General features: G+C 42.1%; 1 protein-coding gene across 7 annotated transcripts in view; it reads left to right on the forward strand.

Moving 5' to 3' along the window:
* KIAA0408 (KIAA0408 ortholog) overlaps positions 1-20,166 on the forward strand; it is a 165,737-nt gene that overhangs the window by 120,696 nt on the left and 24,875 nt on the right. For all 7 annotated transcript variants that reach the window (XM_085611855.1, XM_085611854.1, XM_085611853.1 and 4 more), the window contains 2 exons: positions 12,072-12,368; positions 12,458-12,537. In XM_085611855.1, the coding sequence (XP_085467981.1) occupies positions 12,072-12,368; positions 12,458-12,537 (377 nt within the window). The remainder of the gene's footprint in view (positions 1-12,071; positions 12,369-12,457; positions 12,538-20,166) is intronic.

A 20,166-nucleotide genomic window follows, 5' to 3' on the forward strand; every position in this document is an offset into this window, starting at 1 on the left:
CTCGACCTTCTGATTTCTCATTTTCACTCTCATCCGATTCTGTTTCAAATGCCTCTTGTTCTTCAGCAGTTTTCCTTCGCTCCACACTCTTTATCACCACTGTTTGAGACTTCCCTATTTCTTTCCCTCCTCGGGCCTCCAACACGCAATCTTCTTGCTGTCTATTTGTCCCTTCACCTAGCTCATCAGAAATATTCCCTACACCTCCTCGGGGGTCTTCCGCAATCTGTCCCTCTCTATCTTCTTCTGACCCTACTTCTTCAGATGTAATCTCAAGTGGATTTTCAACCTCCTCATCTGATTCAGGAGTAGTCTCTGTGGAACTGCTCTTTTCTCTTCTTTCTTTTCCACTGCTTGTTCGAACTTCAGGCTCTCTTACAGAATCTGATCTCCCTTTTGAAACTCTCAATGTTTCTCTTGAAGTCTCTCCTGGAAAGAAAGAATCACTTGACACTCTTTCTCCTTCAGCTCTTCCAGAATTTTGATTTCTCCTTACTGGTTCTGTTTCCTCATCATCACTAGAATCTGACTCTTCAAAATACTCTTTACCAGTCCCGTCTTTTGGGTTTGGAACTCTCAGAGTATGACTTGCATGCACCCAGTTTTTCACACCAGCACACTTCACTGCAGTTGTCGTAGTCAGAATGACTTGTCTTGGTCTTCCCCACCTTGGAACCAAGCAATTTCTTCTTCTGTGCACTTTAATCCTCACCCAGTCCCCTGGACTCAGATCATGAGCTTGCTTCTTCTCAAGGGTAGTAGCGTCTTCTCCAACCTGGTGAAACACAGAATGAACTGCGTCAGCCAGGCCTTTACAGTAATCCAGAATCATGTCATCAGTTATTGTCATCAACTTATTGACAGGTACAAATGCATGACGCATTGCACGTCCCATCAAAATTTCATGTGGACTCAAACCAGTAGTTCTATCTGGAGTAGTTCTAATAGTCATTAGTACTAGAGGCAAGACATCAGGCCATTTCATTCCAGTGGCTAAACACATCTTACCAATCCTGTTCTTGATTGTGCCATTTATCTGCTCAACAACACCAGAAGCCTCTGGTCTGTAAGCACAATGTAGCTTCTGCTGTATGCCCAATGCTTCACAAATCAAACTCATGAGCTCATTATAGAAGTGTCCACCTCTATCAGACTCAATCGTTACTGGAAATCCGTACCTAGGAATCAACTCTCTTAACAGTAACTTTGCAACTGTTATTCCATAATTTCTCCTAGTCGAATAGGCCTCCACCCATCTTGAGAACAAACAGACTACCACTAAAACATACCTCAATCTGTTCACTTGTGGCATTTCAATGAAATCAATCTGCATTCTGGTAAAAGGACCACCTTCTCTGCCTATTGTTCCTAGACTCACCACTGTCTTTTTCCCAGTGTTAGATTGCTGACAAATAAAACATCTTTGACAAATGCTTTCTGCAATCGTCCTGAACTTTGCATTGTACCAAGTCTGTTTAAAAGACCTGATCATCGCATCCCTTCCCAAATGTCCCTGGCCATGATACATCCTTGCCATTGCTGACAACATAGAGTTAGGCATGACTGGTCTACCATCTCTATAGATCCAGACATGATCTGTTTCTCTTGGGGCACAACCTGCCTTGATCCAGTCTTTCTTTTCTTCCTTTCCTGCCTCATCCTGCAACTGTTTCACCTCATCCCACGTTTCTAGGACATTAGTAAACATCACAGAACAAAAAGACATTTCCCCTTCTCGTTCCCTATTAATCGAGTGATTATTTTTAGCACAATACTGTGCAATGTCATTTGCAAATCGGTTTCCAATTGTCACAAAATCATCTCCTTGTCCATGAGCAGCACATTTTACAACCGCTAATTCCTTAGGCAGCTGTATCGCCTCAAGCAATTTTCCAATCACCTCAGCATTCTTTATTGGAGTCCCACTCGACGTCAAGAAACCTCTCTGTAGCCAAAGCTGGCCAAAATCATGCACAACTCCAAATCCATACTGACTATCAGTCATCACAGTCACTTTCAGATCTTTCCCAATTTCACAAGCTTTCGTCAATGCCACCAATTCAGCAACTTGTGCAGATTTCACTCCTTTCAATGGTGATGCTTCCATAACTTCTGAAACCTTGCACACTGCATATGCTGCACTCAGCACACCATCATCATTCCTCAGACATGATCCATCCACAAACAGCACATGATCACTCTCAGGCAATGGAAGATCTCTTATGTCTGGCCTCGGTTTTGTACAGTAATCCAGCACATCCAAACAATTGTGATCATCTTCTGTCTTTATTCCCACACCTTCATTATCTGGCAATAATGTTGCTGGATTCACATTCACACATCTCTCAAGAGTCACATTTGATGCTCCCAGAATGACTTTCTCATATTTAGTCAGTCGACTATGTGACATATACTGAGTTCTGCTTCTTGTCAAAAGAATTGCCACATTGTGAGGTACGAATACCCTTACAGGATATCCCATTATGATTCCTTCACTCTGTTCCAGACTTTTACATGTTGCAGCTACAGATTTCAGACAACCTGGTAAACCCACAGCTACAGGGTCAAGTGTCGATGAGAAGTACGCAATAGGCCTTCTCAGTAATCCATGTTTCTGAATTAACACTGAAAGCGCACATCCATTTCTCTCACTGCAGTACAACTCAAACTCTTTTTCATAGTCTGGCATACCTAAAGCAGGGGCTTCACACATTCTGCTCTTCAACTCCTCAAATGCTGCCATTTGTTCTCCATCTAGTTCCAATGGGTCTTTCATCTCACTTTTTGTCAACTTAATCAGTGGCTTTGCTATCAGCGAAAAATTAATTATCCACTGACGACAATAACCCACCATCCCCAGAAACATCCTCACTTCTCTCTGGGTCTTTGGGGCTTTCATTTCTCTGATAATTCTGATCCTGTCATCAGTCACTTTTCTCAGACCCTTTTCAATATTGTGTCCAAGATAATGCACCTCTTTCTTGCAAAATTGCAATTTGGCTGGAGATACCTTTAACCCTCCATCTGCTAGATGATTCAGTAAAGCTATGGTATCTACTTCACAAGCTTCACGTGTCTTTGATGCCACGAGTAGGTCATCAATATACTGCACTAGTACTGAGCTTTCAGGCATGATCAAACTCTCCAATGACTTTTTCAATAACTGATTAAATATCGATGGACTCTCTGTGTACCCCTGTGGGATTCGACACCATGCTAAAATACGCTGGCCAAACCTAAATGCAAAAATCGGCTGGCTGTCATGATGCAATGGAATTGAAAAGAAAGCATGACACAAATCAATCACTGTGTACCACTCAGCATCATGTGAAATCTGATACAAAATCACTGACGGATTTGGCACAATAGGACAACATGCCAACACAATTTGGTTAACTTTTCTCAAATCCTGTACAATCCTGAACTTCCCATTAGGTTTCTTTAGCCCCATTATCGGTGAATTACACGGACTACTCAGTAGTTCTCTCAAAACTCCTTGCTGAATCATTTTCTCAATTATAGGAGTTATTCCTTCAATTATTTCTGGTGTCATTTTATACTGAGGAATGTTAGGATAAGTAATTCCCTCTTTCACTGAAATTTTCACACGATCTACATTATTCATCAATCCCACATCCTCTCCAGTAAAATCCCAAACTGTCTTTTTCACTGTGTCTCTCAGCTCTTGAGGCAAATCCTCTGGATTAAACACAGCATATGTACCAAGCATCTCACTTTCTCTATTATCTAGAGTCATTCGGTACAAAACATCTTCATCTTGTGTTTCAAAAGCTATTCCATCCGGAGTACAAAAAATTGTACAGTTCATTTTGCATAGCAGATCCCTGCCCAACAAGTTCACTGGACTAGTGTCACAGACCACAAATCTGTGCATGTCCGAAAATTTCCCTATTTGTACCCTTACTGGTTCAGTAAGACGTGTCTTGATTTGTGTATTGGCTACACCAACTACTTGGATTGCTTCATCCGAGAGAGGAAGATTTCTAATATCTGCTGACCTGACAGTTGATCTTGTCGCACCTGTGTCTACTAAAAAAGTAACACTTTCTTCATTTATTTTCCCATCTACAAATGGTCCTGCCTGGTCTATTTCTAGAGTTGCACCAAGTATGCACTCTTCCTCCTCTCCTCGGCACCGTCAATAATCACCTTCAGACTCACTCCCTTCATTCTTTAACAAATACTGTTGTACCTGGTTAGAACGCCTTCGTTTGTTTACCTGCTCCTCATTGTAGAATCCCGAATCCTGATTGTACTTTTGTGACCCTCTATTCTGCGGCAAGGGCGGTTTTGGCTCTTGGCTCTGCTGTCTCACAACCTTCTGTTGTTGCTGCTGTTGATTATTTCCCTCGTTCTGCACCTGTTGATTTAAGGTTTTACTCTCGTTATTCGCTAATGGTGGATTAGTACATTCAGATCTCCAATGTCCCAGTTGGCCACAGTTGTGACAAGGGAACTTCCTCTTCGCTTCCTCAAGATTCCCCTTTCCTTTCCCTGCATATCTGGGCCTATTCCCTGAATTATTTGTCTGTTCCACCAACTGTGCTTCTTGTCTCTCCGCAACCTTCACTTGTGCCCACATTGCTTTCTCTTTCAGCTTTCTCTGTTTTGCTACAATTTCATCACTGAAGTACTTTGCATGTCTCAGAATCTCATCTATTTTCTTACTCTGCCAATCCACTGTATGCTCACGAATTCTCTCACTAATCTCAGGTCTCAGGCCATATACAAATCTGTATACAAAATGACTCAAATCTTTGTCACCCAGGTGCTCATCCCCACTGAATTGTTTAAATGCCAGTATCAGCCTTTCATAAAAAGCATGAACTGATTCTTTTGCTTCCTGATGTGTTCGATCTATCTTAACCCAGTCTGTCTCTTTTGGAGGTACTTTACTTTTCAGGTATACAATCACCTGATCATACTTCCTCATTACCTCTGGATCTGGTGCTCCTGTTCTCGGATCTCTTGGATATTCCTCAGTAGGCCAACTTACAACTATTTTACACTCAGTCCACAAATCTCCTGGAACAATTATATCAAACAGACTATTCAGGTCAATCCACAGCACTTTTGACAATTTCACAAACCTGTCTACCTGCCTATACCACTCGACGGGCTTTTCTCTCAGTCGAGGGAAATCATTTGTAAATGATAGAATATCCTGTCTGGTCCATGGAACATGTACATATCCTCCTCCAGGTATTTCTCTCATAGGATAAGCATCCACTGTTTTCTCCTTTTCTCTCACAGGAAATGCTGAATAAGTCCTGTCAACTGATTCTTCCCTTATCTTATACCACCTATCCTTCCATTTTTCTACGTCACCCCATTTTCGCAATAAGGCGATCATCTCTTTAATCTGTCCTGTTCTACCATTACCATTAAAATTTTCAATATCCTTGTCTGTAAAATCCATCCTATAAGACCTCTGCAATGCTTTCACCTTATCAATGTCAACTCCTTGCTCATTCGCTATTGCTCTTAACCTGTCATGTGTGTTTTTAGCTCTCCAGGTAATGTTTTTACACATGAATAACAATTCTCCATCATGATGACTTTTTAGAATGTCTGTAGGAACTGTCCCTACAACAAGCTCCTCTAATTCTATGCGTAACTTGGCCACATCAATTGCCTGGGAATCTTTATCCCTCTTTTGAAGGACTTTCATCCATTCATTCAAATCTTCAGTTGTTATTTCAGTAGTTCTTTTCACTGGAACCACCTTTTCTGGCATCCTCTGTGGTTCTAACATTGGCATCCCTGAACAACTAGCATCACTAGTATCCAATCTCGAATTAGACTGTACCTCTAATCCTCCACTGCATGTGTCACGTCTGGATTGTCTCAAATCATCATTACTTTCCGTCCTTTTTCCTGAATCTCCTGAAGGACCAGCCAAACTTGTTATCTTATTCCCAACATATGGAACCACCAGACCATTTTCACCCATCCTCTGTTTATCAAAAACAGGCATAACCGGACTTATAGTTACAGGCACCGTAACAGCTTCTAGATTCTTCGTTAGTTCCCTAATCTTTTCAGTCAGTTCTGATGTAGTTCTGGCTAATTCTCTCGTATTCTCATCACCATATCTTTTCTCTCCCTCTTTTTCTCTAAAAGGGTTACCACTTCTTAATTCAGGTGTCACAACTTCTGTCACAATGATACGCAATGTATCTCTTATCGGAGAAACAACTGGTGTGCTCTCTTCTGGTTCTGGTCTATATGGAGGTGGTCTCTTGTAAATCATGTCATTCAAGACCTCATCCTCATAATCGCTAACTCCATATCTTCTCACTTCTGCCTCAGGAACCCTCTCCGTACCCTTCCTTTCTTCCTTCTCGTCAACTGTTCTCATAGGATATAATCCCTCTGACATACTAGCATCTCGCCATCTCCTCATTCGGTCATGATGAGTTTCACGATCATGTTTCCTCCCAAACATGTACCTATAATTGCCTCCAGACCTCTGCTTTTCTCGCTCATGTACTTCCTCTTCCCATTCCACTAAAGCCTCAAACTGTGTCGGCCTTGGTCTAGGCTCTAGGCTCATCATTCTCTCTCGCAAATTTCTCAACACAGCCAGATTAAATGAACCATGTTCTGGGAAAGCTAAGACACCATCTTCCTTAGTATATCTAGCCCAATTCTCCAACCATATACAGGTATGATACCCATATCTCGCAACCATAAACGATGCAGGCGTTTTCGTTGGAGGTAACAATTCACCTTCTCTTGTTTTAACATCTTTATCCTTGTCAAACCATCTCTTTATTTTTCCGAACAAGGATTTCTTCTTTTTCTCTTCTTGGTAATACATTTCTGCGTTTACCAAAACTTTCGTAATACAACTGTACAGTACGATATTTTATCCAATAACAGCGCGACTCACACCAACGCACCAATCCTGGAGCGTCTACGTCACCTTGTACCCCTTCCAATCCTTGCGCGGCTCACACCAACACACCAATCCCAGCGCGAGCACTGTTCTGATTCACTATCCAATCAGAGCGCGGTCTGTTTTACGTCAGCAGTCGCTGCAGTCGTTCCTGCTCCTGTCTCCTGTCACTCGTTTACCCCTCCTTTACAAAATCTTCTCAGTAGACTTCGTGTCAAATTTTTCAATATCTATTAGTTACAACATATAAACATCTCCATTGTCTGTTTCGCTAACCATAGAATAGTAAAGAAATCTTTTTCACAAGAATCCCGTCTCTTCCCTGAAACAGCACTCACTTCTGTTTCACTACGGAATTAATACTCTCGTTGACACAGTAGCACATTCTTCTACTCTGCCCTTCTAACATGCATCCTGTAACTGCTTCCTCCTGGACTGCTCCAAAGAGTCTTACAATCAACTCAATGCTCATACATTCACGCACTTTCATACAAGAAAATGTAGTACATGCACACAGAATCCTGCTTTTCCCGAGAACAGCGAACAGTCTGTCCCACTACAGAATTATATCACACATTAACCAAGCAGCATTTATTTACCTCTGCCCAGTCCTTCAGACAAGCTCAGAGAATACCTATTACTCCTCCCGTGATAAGCTTTAACGGCAAACCTTACGGATCCCTGGGACTTAAGACTAGAGTTTCACAGATAACCTTCGCTACCATTCACACTCCTTTTATACTAGAAATATATCCCTAATAGTAACACACGACGATGTCACTGATTCCGAACTCAGACAATGTGACACGCAACTTCAATTGTCACACGTTTTTCCTGCATACGTACAGGTAATTCCTACAATCCCGTCTTTCCCGAGAGCAGCATATACTTCCCTCTGCCCTACTACGGAACTGCTACCAGCTCCCAAATTCCAGAAGCACTACATAAAACTCAACACGACGACTCCAACATATAGTATTAGTACATTTACCAACATCAATCAATAATCCATAAATCAAAAAGCCAATGTACAAGCAATCTAATCAGATCAAGACAATAATCAATAACCATCAAATCAAATTCTGCTACCAGGAAATTGGTGCAGATCAGGGCATATAAATTCTCCCTACTTCCACGGATAGAGTAATTTCACAGATACACGCACATACACTCACCATACTCTTGGGCCCATTTCACTAACATATACTCAGATTACTCTATAAGTTCCAACCATGAGAGAGGAAACTCCTAAACACCCTGCATCTACAACAAGGTCGATAAGACCTAATTGACACTGTCTTGAGTCATGATTTAAACAACAATAATCACAATAGAGTACTCAATAATTGACAAGAAATAACCACCAACACTATATTTTAAAATTATGATTCTTTATCTAAAATTAGTTCAATTAGAAATGCAATCAAAATAAATCATTATTCTCATAGTTACCTATTCTAGCTAAATGACATAAGTGAGTCAGGACAGGTCTCTTAGTAGAAGTCTCCCAAGTCGCCGTCCTCACAGCATCGATCCTCACCAACGCAAATTCGGAAAGAAGTGGCCTCAGAAATCCAAATGCAATGACACGAACCCTCTCTAGTCTAGTATATTTATAATCAAAATTACAAAATAATAGCAACATAAAATGTTCTTGATTTCCGTTGAGCCGCTGAGCAGAGCGAGCAGGAAAGGATGTAGCATTGCTACATTTGGAAAATCTCCGCTCAGAAAAACCACAAAAATAAAAACGGAAGAAGGAACTCAAATTTACAAATGTTTCTTTCGAAGCCGCTCTTCCTTGATATCTCTAGCAGAGTCACCACAAACTGGACAATGTTCATTGTACTTTATCCTTGCCCAAGGACTTGGACTTACGCCCAGAACTGCTGTCCTCACGGAAAACTTTTAAACCAGGCGAAGGCTGTGGTCAGGTGACTCTCGACCATGTTCAGCAAGGCCCTCTCATCAAAATTTAATCACTCGAATACAGGCTGCAAACGGTAGCCATCTTGTCTTAGGCCAAAATGAACCATCTTAATCGAAAGAAATACAAACAACGTTACTACATCATCGCAATGATTAAACAGTGTTAATTCCCACTAATACCCTTATGTGTATGTAATTAACTAGCCATCTGCAACATATTTAAGCATTAGTACACGTTATTTCAAAAGCGTTTTATACTTTAAAACAAACAACACTTAGCAACATTCATTTAATAAAACCTGCACATTATTATTAAGCAACACGTATGCATTCCCACATGTAGTTTTCTCCTGTTAGTTCGTATTGGTTAATCAGAATTTTCACACAAAACAAATTAACGTTACAAATTAATATTTTTAATTTTCGACATATAGACAAACCGGAGCTTAAAAACCCAATAGATTTTCAACAGAAAACTCTGCTCCAGCAGTATCACCCAGTAACTCCTTCCCAGATTTAGCAATACCAGGGGCATTGATAACTGCAATGAGGAAGTTTGCAACAGAAATAACTGGTATCATAAAGTGGGACCGTTTTTTACCGTCAGCTCCCACCTGCTTTCAGCAGGCAGAATCCATAAGTGAGTATTAAGGGATTGTAAGGATTTTTAATGTTTATAGATGGGTAGTGTTTAGGGTTACTGTAGTGGAGGGGGTTTGGGGGCCAACACATATGCATGGGCCTGGCGCCCGGGGTAATAACTGGGAGACACATGGTTGGAATACTGGTATGGGCTGGGAAGCCTCGAGCGACTTCGGCCCCTTTATTTTATACTCTCTGGCCACGCTTGGCCAGAGAGTGATACATTGTGCGTTAGCCCATCCGGGCTAAAGGTCCTGAGTGCTTCAGACCCCAGCGGCAACTAGACTGCTACAGTTAGTAATGGCTTTTATGGTTCACTGAAGGGTCGCCTTAGGAGGTATTAAGGAGTTTATAGGGTTCAAGGATGGTTAATATTATTTTTAGGACGCAGGGAAGGATAATGTTATGGGGCAGAAAGGAGTTTTTAGGGTTCACGGAAAGGTAGCATTAATGGTTAGTAAGAGGTTTTTAGGCTTCAGAGATGGTTAACGTTAAGGTGTATGAAGAGGGTATTAGGTTCAGGGAAGGGTTAGGGCTAAGGGTTAGTAAGGGGTTTTTAGAGTTCAAGGAAGGCGATTTTAAAATTATAGTATATTAAATAAGTAATTTAATTTAATGTATACGAGTATTAGAGTGAAAGTAATGTAAATATAATTTGCGCACTGTTATTTTTAAAAAAGAAATCATAAATTAAAATTAATAATTAAATAACCTTTTTGAAATTGGAAAATTATTTAAAAAATACTTACAAACGTAAATACAAAGTAAAGGCACCTCATATCTAAAACAATGTAATGGAAAGGTACTCCAAATGTACTTATCGTGATGTAATTACTCCTGATGTAAAGGTTGACAAAGTAACAACTGAAAGGACTGTGAACAGTAATGTATAGAGAGAAAATAACCAAATGGGAGCTGAGGAGCCTAAAAGATAGCCTCTACGTGCACATATCTCAAGCCCAAAAGCCTTTAATGTATGAATTAGAAAGAAAAACACAATTCTCTCAAAGAGTTCTACGTTAAGGTATCTCTGAAGTTAATGATAGAAAGGGATAGGGAAATGGAGGGGCTGGGACTACAGCACAGCTACACATTCCTCTTGACTGCCCTCCTCCCATCTTCTCTGCTGCCAGAGAAGAACAAATACTGTAATTATATAGGAGACATGGCATTACAGTAGCATGTGGGTGACCTAAACGTTAACCTGCATAGTAAAACAAAAGCTTGACTTGATGAAGAGCCCAGACACACACACAGCTTGATAAGCAAATGCTCACAGATGCTTAGCACCTAAGCACTCCTTCTGTGGAAGCCCCAACTTTGGGCCAAAGTAAAATGCTATATTCCGGTGAACCAACATTTAGGTGGAATCAGAGCCCCTCTCTGTAGTACCCCCTAAAAGCTCTTTTTTTTGTCACGTTTTTGATCACATCGGTCTGTACTGTCAAAACAGGCTTAAAGATCTACATCGGTACTAGGACTTTGGGAAATGTAAATTATGCTGGCGTTTCTTGCGTAATTTTGGTAATTTCATTTTACATTTCATATATGAAACTCCCAAAATGATGCCATTATGTAACTTTGTGTATTTACACACCATTTACAGTATCAATTTACAGTGAATTGTGCAATTCATGGTAAAAATGAACAGTGAACGCACAGAACAACAGTACACATTTGGCTTAAGTGCTTTCTCATACCCAAAACTGAGCCAAGGACTCATTTCACACTAAAAATAAGAGCAAATGCATTTTGGGCCATTATGCATAATTTCTCTGAATTTTGCTGTCGTTTGTACATTATACAATGCAATTATGTGAAAACAAATTACGTAAATTTCACACACCCATTCTCAGATGGCAGGGGAGCATTGGGTGTGTTGATAAACGTGGTATATGACACTGAGCTAGTATGAAGTGTATGTTTTGTCTGAACTTATGTATGGTCCTACATTAGCTGCAGGCCAGAATGTTTTGTACAATCCCAACTGCAACTTTCTACTTGGGCCTGGCATATATATTTTCTAAACAGTGCTTAATTGGTCAAATATTAAGTGACAGGGCTCTGACCAGGAGTCCACTGCAGCTTGCACCACCCATCGCCCTTGTCATCGCTGCCAAAACAACTACTGACCATCTCTCTTGCATGTAAATGCGACAGTTCAGATTATTCCAGGTCCCCAAAGCTAAAGGAATGGCTGGGGAGGCAGGTATTAGCATTTTAATGGATAATGTATTCCTAAACTACCGTTGTTCTGCTCATCTCTAAATTAGATGAGAAGCACCCGCATGTGGAAGACTGTTCGAAGTATAGTGTTGACAATTAGGTGCCGGTGCCGAGCACCGTCAACCAATTAAGTGCCGAAAAGCACTGGCTCAAATTAAGCACTGTTTCTAAATGATAAATCCAAGTTTGCTTGGAACACCATCAACTATGCAATGATAATCTAACAGTTAAATGCAGCAAGAATGCTCCAATTCCTGCAAGAACCACATTGAGTTGATTGATTATGCTAGTTTGTAATTTTGCTTTTATTCGTTCTCCTTCCTAATGTCATAATTACTTTGTACTTTTGCAGCTTTATCAGGAAGTAAAGTTAAGGCGGGAGAGCAATGGAAAGAATCGGGATGATTCAATTCAGGCTAAAATATTGGAGTTTTCTATACGTTCCCCATGTTCGGAATTCACATTGCCAGGTGGCACCGCCGAGGATGACAGTCATTTATCCAACACGGACTCCAAAAATCTCCCAAATGTATCAAAAAAGGAAACGCATGAGCTCTCTGTAGACTACCTGGTCTGTGAAAGCCATGAAGTATCTGAAAGCTGCAGTGATTCAAAGGCATCGAAAAAGGAAAATGGCACACTGAATCAAGTAAGTACGATCCTTTGTTAGATTGAAGTGCTTATGTACTTTTCAAAATGTTATTATTCGTAAGTGATAACCTCTCCTTTCTTGTATAGGCACTCAGTGAAATTGCCAAAGTAAGCAAGGAATTATGCAGCTATCAAGAGGAAATTCGAAAGAAATCTAATCGCAGAAGGTACATATTTTATCATTTGTGTATTTGTTGTTTGCATTCTTAATGATATTATTAAGCAGAAGAGCAATATCTGTGCTGTGTGCGGAATTATCTTCTGTTGAGGACACACCATTCCTAGATTTATTATTTACTTATTTTTGATTTTTTTATACTGATACAAATGTTATCAATCGTGTAACCCTACTAGTGGTATTGAGTATAGTTGCACATATGAAAAATGACGAGGCACAGGACGCAATATCATGTAAGCATGATAACATGGATTCCCCTTATGTCACGTCAGCATATGAAGCTAGCACATAGCAAGAAAAAAAACTTCATTTATGTGATTGCCAAAAAAGCGCATGCAATACAGTACAATATCTCCAAGGAATAATAGAAGGCCAAAAAGGCAAAGATAGAACAAACATACAAGTGCCATGCAAAGTTAAAAACAGTTAAACTTCATTCATTGTGCTAATGATTGGTCCATATTTAAAACCAGGCAAGGTGTATACAAAAGCAGTTTTGGAGGAGGCATACAAGAGGTAACAACAATTCCCTTTGGTTGGGAGGGTAGGAGTACCAAGAATAGTACTTTTCAGTCGACATCTCCACATTGAGAGTAAAAAGTGGGAGACAGCGAAAGCAATCATTGGGAGGTATTGGACTTGAGTATTCTTGTAGCAATTCTGATGTCTCTAACGGTCAGGTTGTGGCACAATGGCAAGATAAATGCCCTCCTAGAGGCATGATATTGTGGGCAGAAGAATAATACACGATCAATACATTCCGTGGTCTCTGCAAAATAGGCAATTCATGGTAACTTCTGAAAAAGGGCGATGCAACGTCACAGTAATGGTGCAGAGCGGTAACTTCCCGATCTGAAATTTAATGAACAGAGACTTGGCGAACGGGGGCTCAATGAGGTCCATGTAGGCTTCCAAGCAGTAAGCCTTCTTGAATTCTAAAGAAGCTGCAGTCAAGGTACCCGCCCTCCCAGATCTGTGGAGCCGTTGATCCACAGAGTTTCAGTACATCCTCTTGAGTGTGAGCTTGTAGACACTGCATGCAGACTCAGGATGCTCCCAAAGGTTCACACACCCAATTTCGGTTGGACAGCATTTGATATAGCCCAACCATGGAATCCCACCATCCCATGGGCCCTTAAGGATTTCGTTAAAGCTCGAATGAAAGGGCACTAGTGCTTTAGAGGACCCAATTCTCCTCCAGTACAACAGGGGCTGAATCCAACTCTGAGAGTGAGCGATCAGAGACCAAGTTCTAAACTGAGAGGGACTAGGGGCATGGTAGGAGGGAGATTGGTAAGGACTTGCAAAAACGATTCTCCACCAGCTCCAGATCACTTAAGTTCTCATGCCCCCAGAGTTCCCATCCATATAAAGGCAGCCCCAGAGCTTGTAAGCCATATATTTGCAGGGCAGTGGATATGGGATGAAAGCTGGAGCCCTGGAGGGCCCTCAGGATGCCACCTAAATAGGGTGGTCGATTGGAATGGCAGGGATTCAAGACAATGTTCTTTGTTGTGCTATGATTGATCTCCAGCCATCACTGTCTGCAGAAGACAGCAATCTGGTCCAACAAGTTTTGGATGCCCATAGAGAACTTTGATACCAGCAGCGTGTCGTCCGCAAACAGAAGCGCAGAGACCTTCCTCCAAAGGCCGGCCAGTGGTCGATGAAAATGATGTAGAGAGGACCCCACACGGCTCTAAACTCAGATTTCAAGGACGTCAGCACCGCAGTGTCCTCCATCCAGACTTGTAGTCGGCTCAACAGAATTCTGCTGAAGAGCTTCTGGGAGCTATTAATAAGGCTGATTGGCCGATAATTGGATGGGATGTATCTTGAACCCTGTCTTAAATTGTGATGATCTCAGCCCCTGCCCACGTCTGCTGCGTGTGGGAAGCCCATTCAAGATGCTGTTAAAGTACAGGGAAAAATAGGGGCTCAGGATCTCCTTCTCAGCTTTAAACAGGTCACTTGGACCCTTGTCCAGCCCTGGGGCATTCCCAGGAGTAATCCTATTGACAGCGAGGGCCACTTCACTTGCAGTGATGGGGGTGAAAGTACTGTCAACCAGACTAGACAACACCGATCCAAGGCAAGCCACCCCCTCTGCCCAATCAGCTGAGCCAGCCATGCCACCTGTCTAACACCGGAGTACTGCACTAAGTGCCCCTGTAGCAAGTCATACTGGGAGCCCATCAACTAAGGAGTTGTCCGTTGCGTTCTCCCCCGTAGTCGTACTTATGCCCCCAAAAATGGTCAACCCAGGCTGTAAATATATCAAAGTGTGCTTAACAGAAATATAGAGCTAAAAGTTTATTCTTTCTGGTCTACAATTTTGGCCCTGCATTAAGATGTCCCCAAGACTTTTGTCAATCATCTGGGATTTTTGTCTCCACTTCTAAATGTAGGCAACAACACTCAACTGATTGTGAAGTTGGAGATGGACTCCTTTGCTGCCTCCAAATCATTCATGACTGGATGAAATACTGCGGGCTATTTGTTCAGGCTTCAAATATACCACACACTAGATGCGTAAATTCCAGTGGGACCTAATGTCTTAAAGGATTCATCATTAAGAATGTCATGACTGAGGGAAGTGTAATTGTTGTAACTATAATACACCAAGAGTGCAAAGCTCCTAGGAAGTGGTTGAGCCTACCCTAGCGGTATTTACCAACTAGGGTGAGAAAAAGGCCAATGATAAAGCATGCCACCATTTGGTGAGTGAGGCTTTTTTTCTTAATATTTTCATATTCTTGAGGGATATGGCACTTAGACACACATAGAAAATATGGAGCCCTTTGCACTCTTGTTGTATGTTTCACTAAATAGGGAGGACGTACACTGGCCTGATTACCTCTCTCTCTCTCTTGTCATTTTGTTAGAGTGCAATTGTTGCACCCTGCCCACATTGTTGGAATTCTCACCCACCAAAAATCATCCCACCTCCAGAAAGAAGCTGATGGCTCACCTGTGTAATGCTTTTCCATTAAACCTGCATGTCTTTTACTTATGTGTTCTACTTCTCCCCACTGGCTCAGTACCTATGCTCCAGGCAGGTGTTACAGGTGGAAGATCCCCCTGAAATTATTTTCAGACAGATCACAGTCAATGGCGGATCAGGTCCAGTCATATCATTACAGTGGAGTTGAATGCTCATAGACTTTGTATCTCTTCATCCAGTAATGCTCCAAACCAATGACAAGCTCAGAAGCAGACTGGCCTGTAGTAGCATCAATAGGTTTCCTGAGGCCACTTTTGTGAAATGTACGTTTTTGATCCCTCTCAGCACTCACCAATAGTTCAGCCCGTAAGAGCAGAAAGAGGCCTGTAATTTTGTAGTCCAGCTCGGAATGTCATTTTGGCAACACCTACTGTTGTGCCTCCCCCAAACAGACTCAATGAGATACCATTTCAGTGTAAGCAGCTGGAAAAAAACATCCCTCATGATTGTACAGTTTCTCAGGACAGCTCTGGGGATTGATGTGTATTATTTTTGCAGGGCAGATGAAGATATTGAGTGATGTTATTACAAAACATCATGGTCTTCATGTTATCAAAGAAAATAGGGTAAAAGGCTGAGATAATTGCGCCAGGGATCAACATTCCAAAATGCAGGTTACACTCAGATGTCCTCCAGTCTGTCCTAGGTGCTGAAGGTAATCCCAGATATAGTTCTGAATGATCTGCTCCTTTGGTTCCATTTCCATAGTTGTATGTTGCAGTAGATGCCTTGTTGTCTATCCTGTAAAACCAAATGAACAGGGGTTGGTGGAGTGCTGCCACATTCTCTTGAGGAGGATTACCCATTTTGATTAACAAAACGTGCAAGGATGAAAAGCATTCAGATGAGCACCACTATGTTTCAAAGTCATGGCGACATAGACACTAGAACAGGGAATCTCACATACAGAGACACAGAAACATGAACAATGGGTTAGAGAAACATGAACAATCTAGACAAGTAAATAGAAAGATGCATTCACTAGCAAGGTGAGATACTGGCTTGGTTGCCGGAAAAAGAGACACTGTGATTATGCATCATTGACCCTAGGACAAGGAGATAAAGATGAAAATACTTGGATCCTGAGGCAGAAGCACAGGGAGCACAGATGCTAGGAGAAGGAGACCGATATATCACGCCTGGGCTATCAAGATCGATAACACTGGTACATGGAGACATGGACACTGAGACAGACAGACAGACAGACAGACTGATGTATCTAGAGAACCACCAATGTATTGTCATCTCAAAAGCCGTGTATAACCAAGAGAGCTTTTCTCCTACTAAAGCATGTATTGTGACAGAATTCCATCGCAACCAGATGGTCCTCTCATGCCCCGATTAACTTACTGTACGAAGCATTTGCAGCAGTGAATTTGTTTTAAAACCATAACTTGCTGAAAATGTCTTGATTGTTTCATGGAACCAAGCGTATGGCTATCTACAATATAAATCAAATTTGTAGTTGTTCTGTATTGTTTGTACAACGTTATATATTTGGTATATATTGATGTTGTACATGTATGACGAGTTGTTTTAAATAGCTATTTTCACACCTAGACAGTGGGGTACAAACCTGCATTTACTATATGGTATTATCCATGTCCATGTGTATGCACTCTATTACATATACTCAAAAAATCTATATATTCAGTACTAAACACCAATTAGTTTAATAATCTTAAATGCAGCACACTTATCACACTACATAATTTAAGGTATTGGAATTAATAGAAACACTTTAATTAAAGGTGCATTTTAACTTTGAGGTAAACTAAAAAAAAAGGCTATAGCAGTTAATTGTATACTCGCCTGCAACACAATACTAATCATATGATCAATGATATCATGCATGGCATTCTTACTCAATGCCTGCAGATGCCAGTCTACTACTGAATAATGTGTGATTGCCTAGTGTGCTAGGGTATTTCAGTGCCTCTGCTTGGTGTGTGTCTGAATGTCAGTGATCAACGTTTGAGTCTGATTGATCTTGATAATGTATCTGCACATATTTGTCTCTCTGCCTATCCCTGTGGACCTTTCTCTGACTGCCTGGATGCTGGTTGTGTAAACTAGCTACATAACCACTAGTGGCTATACCCACCTCAATTTCCATTTGTTTTAATTAGGCTGTTCACCACTTTAATAAATATTCATCCGTGGACCAACAGTACCTATTTTAAATACTTTCACTACATCTACACACTCTAGGGCCCCTCACCCCCACAGCACCCTTCGGCAGGAACAAAAGATCCCCGCTAAAGAGCCCCATTATTGGGAGCCCGTCAGGAATTGCAGCGCCGACCTGACGAGGGGCAGGCTCAAATGATGAAGCATGACACCTAGCTTTCTGGGTGTGTGAGAGCCCTAGTTCCAACAAGGGTTTTCCCCCCCTCCGTGACACATGACAGTCCTACAAACAACCCCCCCCCCCCCTATTTCTTTCTTCGACTAGAGGAACTTTGTACCCTTTTTTGCATTACTAGTTGTTAGGGTATGTACACTGGACCTCTTTAAACTTACCCTCCTGTCCCCTATTTTGTTGACATATTTGCACGGGCTTATACCCGTGGGATTCTGAGGTTACCAGCTGATTATAATAATTCATAATCTTCGCTGGCCCACACCTGATTAAGGTTCTTCTCTCCCCTCTATTACTCTTAATACAACACTGACCCAAGATGGACTCCCACCAGGGTTTGAGTTTTGGCGACGATGCAGTAATGGATATTTTAGACAGGACGCCTTCTTTATTAGGGGATGATGGTAATGCGGCTACAGGCTCACAGTCTGATGACTGGACGGCCCTAACACACCTGAAGAGGGAATGGCTTAAGATAACTTTACATGGGGCACTCATGACAGAATACCTGCGGGCTAACATAGCACCCTCAGGTCTAATTGTCAACAACTTTCCTAGACTATTTCTAGAGGACGCCACCTTTAAGAAGGAATGGTCCCTAGTTGCGTGGAAATGCACTAGGGACTGGCTAGTCTTGATTATCAACACCGCAAGAAGATTGGCTGATGCCATCCTCGTGAGAATCCAAATTTCTGAAGGAGCACTCAAAACAGCCATACAGATCACAGCGTTCAAAACCAAACTCGCCGAGATCAATGCTGAAATCGCCGACAACAAAGATTATTTAACCCCTTCAGCGCGGCGGGAATTCCCCCGCGGTGCTGAAGGGTTCGAGCGCGGGCGGGGCCATGACGGAACGGTTCCGTCATGAGCACAGCGCAACCGATGCTCATGACGGAACCGTTCCGTCATGGGCATGGAAGGGGTTAATGAAACAAAAAATAACTAAATTGCAGAAGGACATACAGAAATTTGACAAGGAGAAGGTTTATCCATACCTTAAAGCCGACTACACCTCTGATAGAACAAGCTACTCCTCTGATGACACCTCAGATAGGAGAGACTCTAGCGATAGTAACTCCAGCACTAACAGTTGGGGGAGTAACAACTCTAGGAAGAATCAACGGACCAACAGGTTCTATAATGGTCCCCCCTTCCATGGCCCCCCCATGTTCCAAGGTCCACCACCACCAATACCATTCTGGCAATTTCCCCAATATCAACATTGCCCCCCTCAGTTCTTCAATGGTAACAACCAACCTTTTTTAGGCAGAGGTTGGGGCAGAGGAAGAGGGCGCAACAGAAGGGGCGCACAAAAACAGGTCCATTGGCAAGAACCACCGACCAGTGGCATGGACACCAGGAGCAGAACGAAGGACAAGAGGAACTAGTAGTGAATCTTTCACACAGGAACCTCACAGCCCCTGAAAAATCACTGCTACAAAAAGGACTAGGCTTTGTCCCTACCCCGAGGGTTGACAGGTTCAGGGATCATTGTGAGGTCCACAACCTGTTTCGCAAGATACGTCTTAAATCTTTTTTCCAGGACCAACCTCATAATGAAGCAAGCGACTCTGGATTGAGAAACCCCTCGACATTCACTCCACAGAATAACATGGTTCCTGTGGAGGTCCTCACTTTTGAAAAAGCAGTCGTGAAAGAGCTGAACTTACCCTATAGGGAGGCACCTTTCCATAACTTGACCAGACAAGAAACCCTGCTACTGAAGAACCTCTCTGAGGACACTTCTATCACTATCAAACAGGCAGACAAGGGTGGAGCTATCGTGATCCAGTCCACTACTGATTATGAGACTGAATGCAGACGCCAACTCTCTAATGAGAGATATTACACCCCCATAGCGTCTGATCCTACCCCACGCCTCAAAACTACCATTTCCACCTTGGTTCGTGAAGCTGAATCTAATAGTTGGATCACCCATAAAGAAGCAGAGTTTCTTGTGACTCGTGACCCCACGGTCCCCTTCTTCTATACCCTTCCTAAGATCCACAAGGGGACGACCCCGGTCCCAGGACGACCGATCGTGTCTGGCATTGGCTCGCTTCTCGAACATTTGTCCAAGTTCTGTGATCACTTCTTACAACCTTTGGTACGAGGCACACCTTCATTTATCAAAGACACCACCGATGTCCTCAAAATCATTGATGGCTTCCCAGACACAGGTGTTATTGACTATCTTGTCACCTTGGACGTAGAGGCCCTCTACACGAACATTCCCCAGAGGGCCACAT

This window comes from Triturus cristatus, chromosome 6 (genome assembly GCF_964204655.1).
Source record: "Triturus cristatus chromosome 6, aTriCri1.1, whole genome shotgun sequence".
Lineage (NCBI taxonomy): Eukaryota > Metazoa > Chordata > Amphibia > Caudata > Salamandridae > Triturus > Triturus cristatus.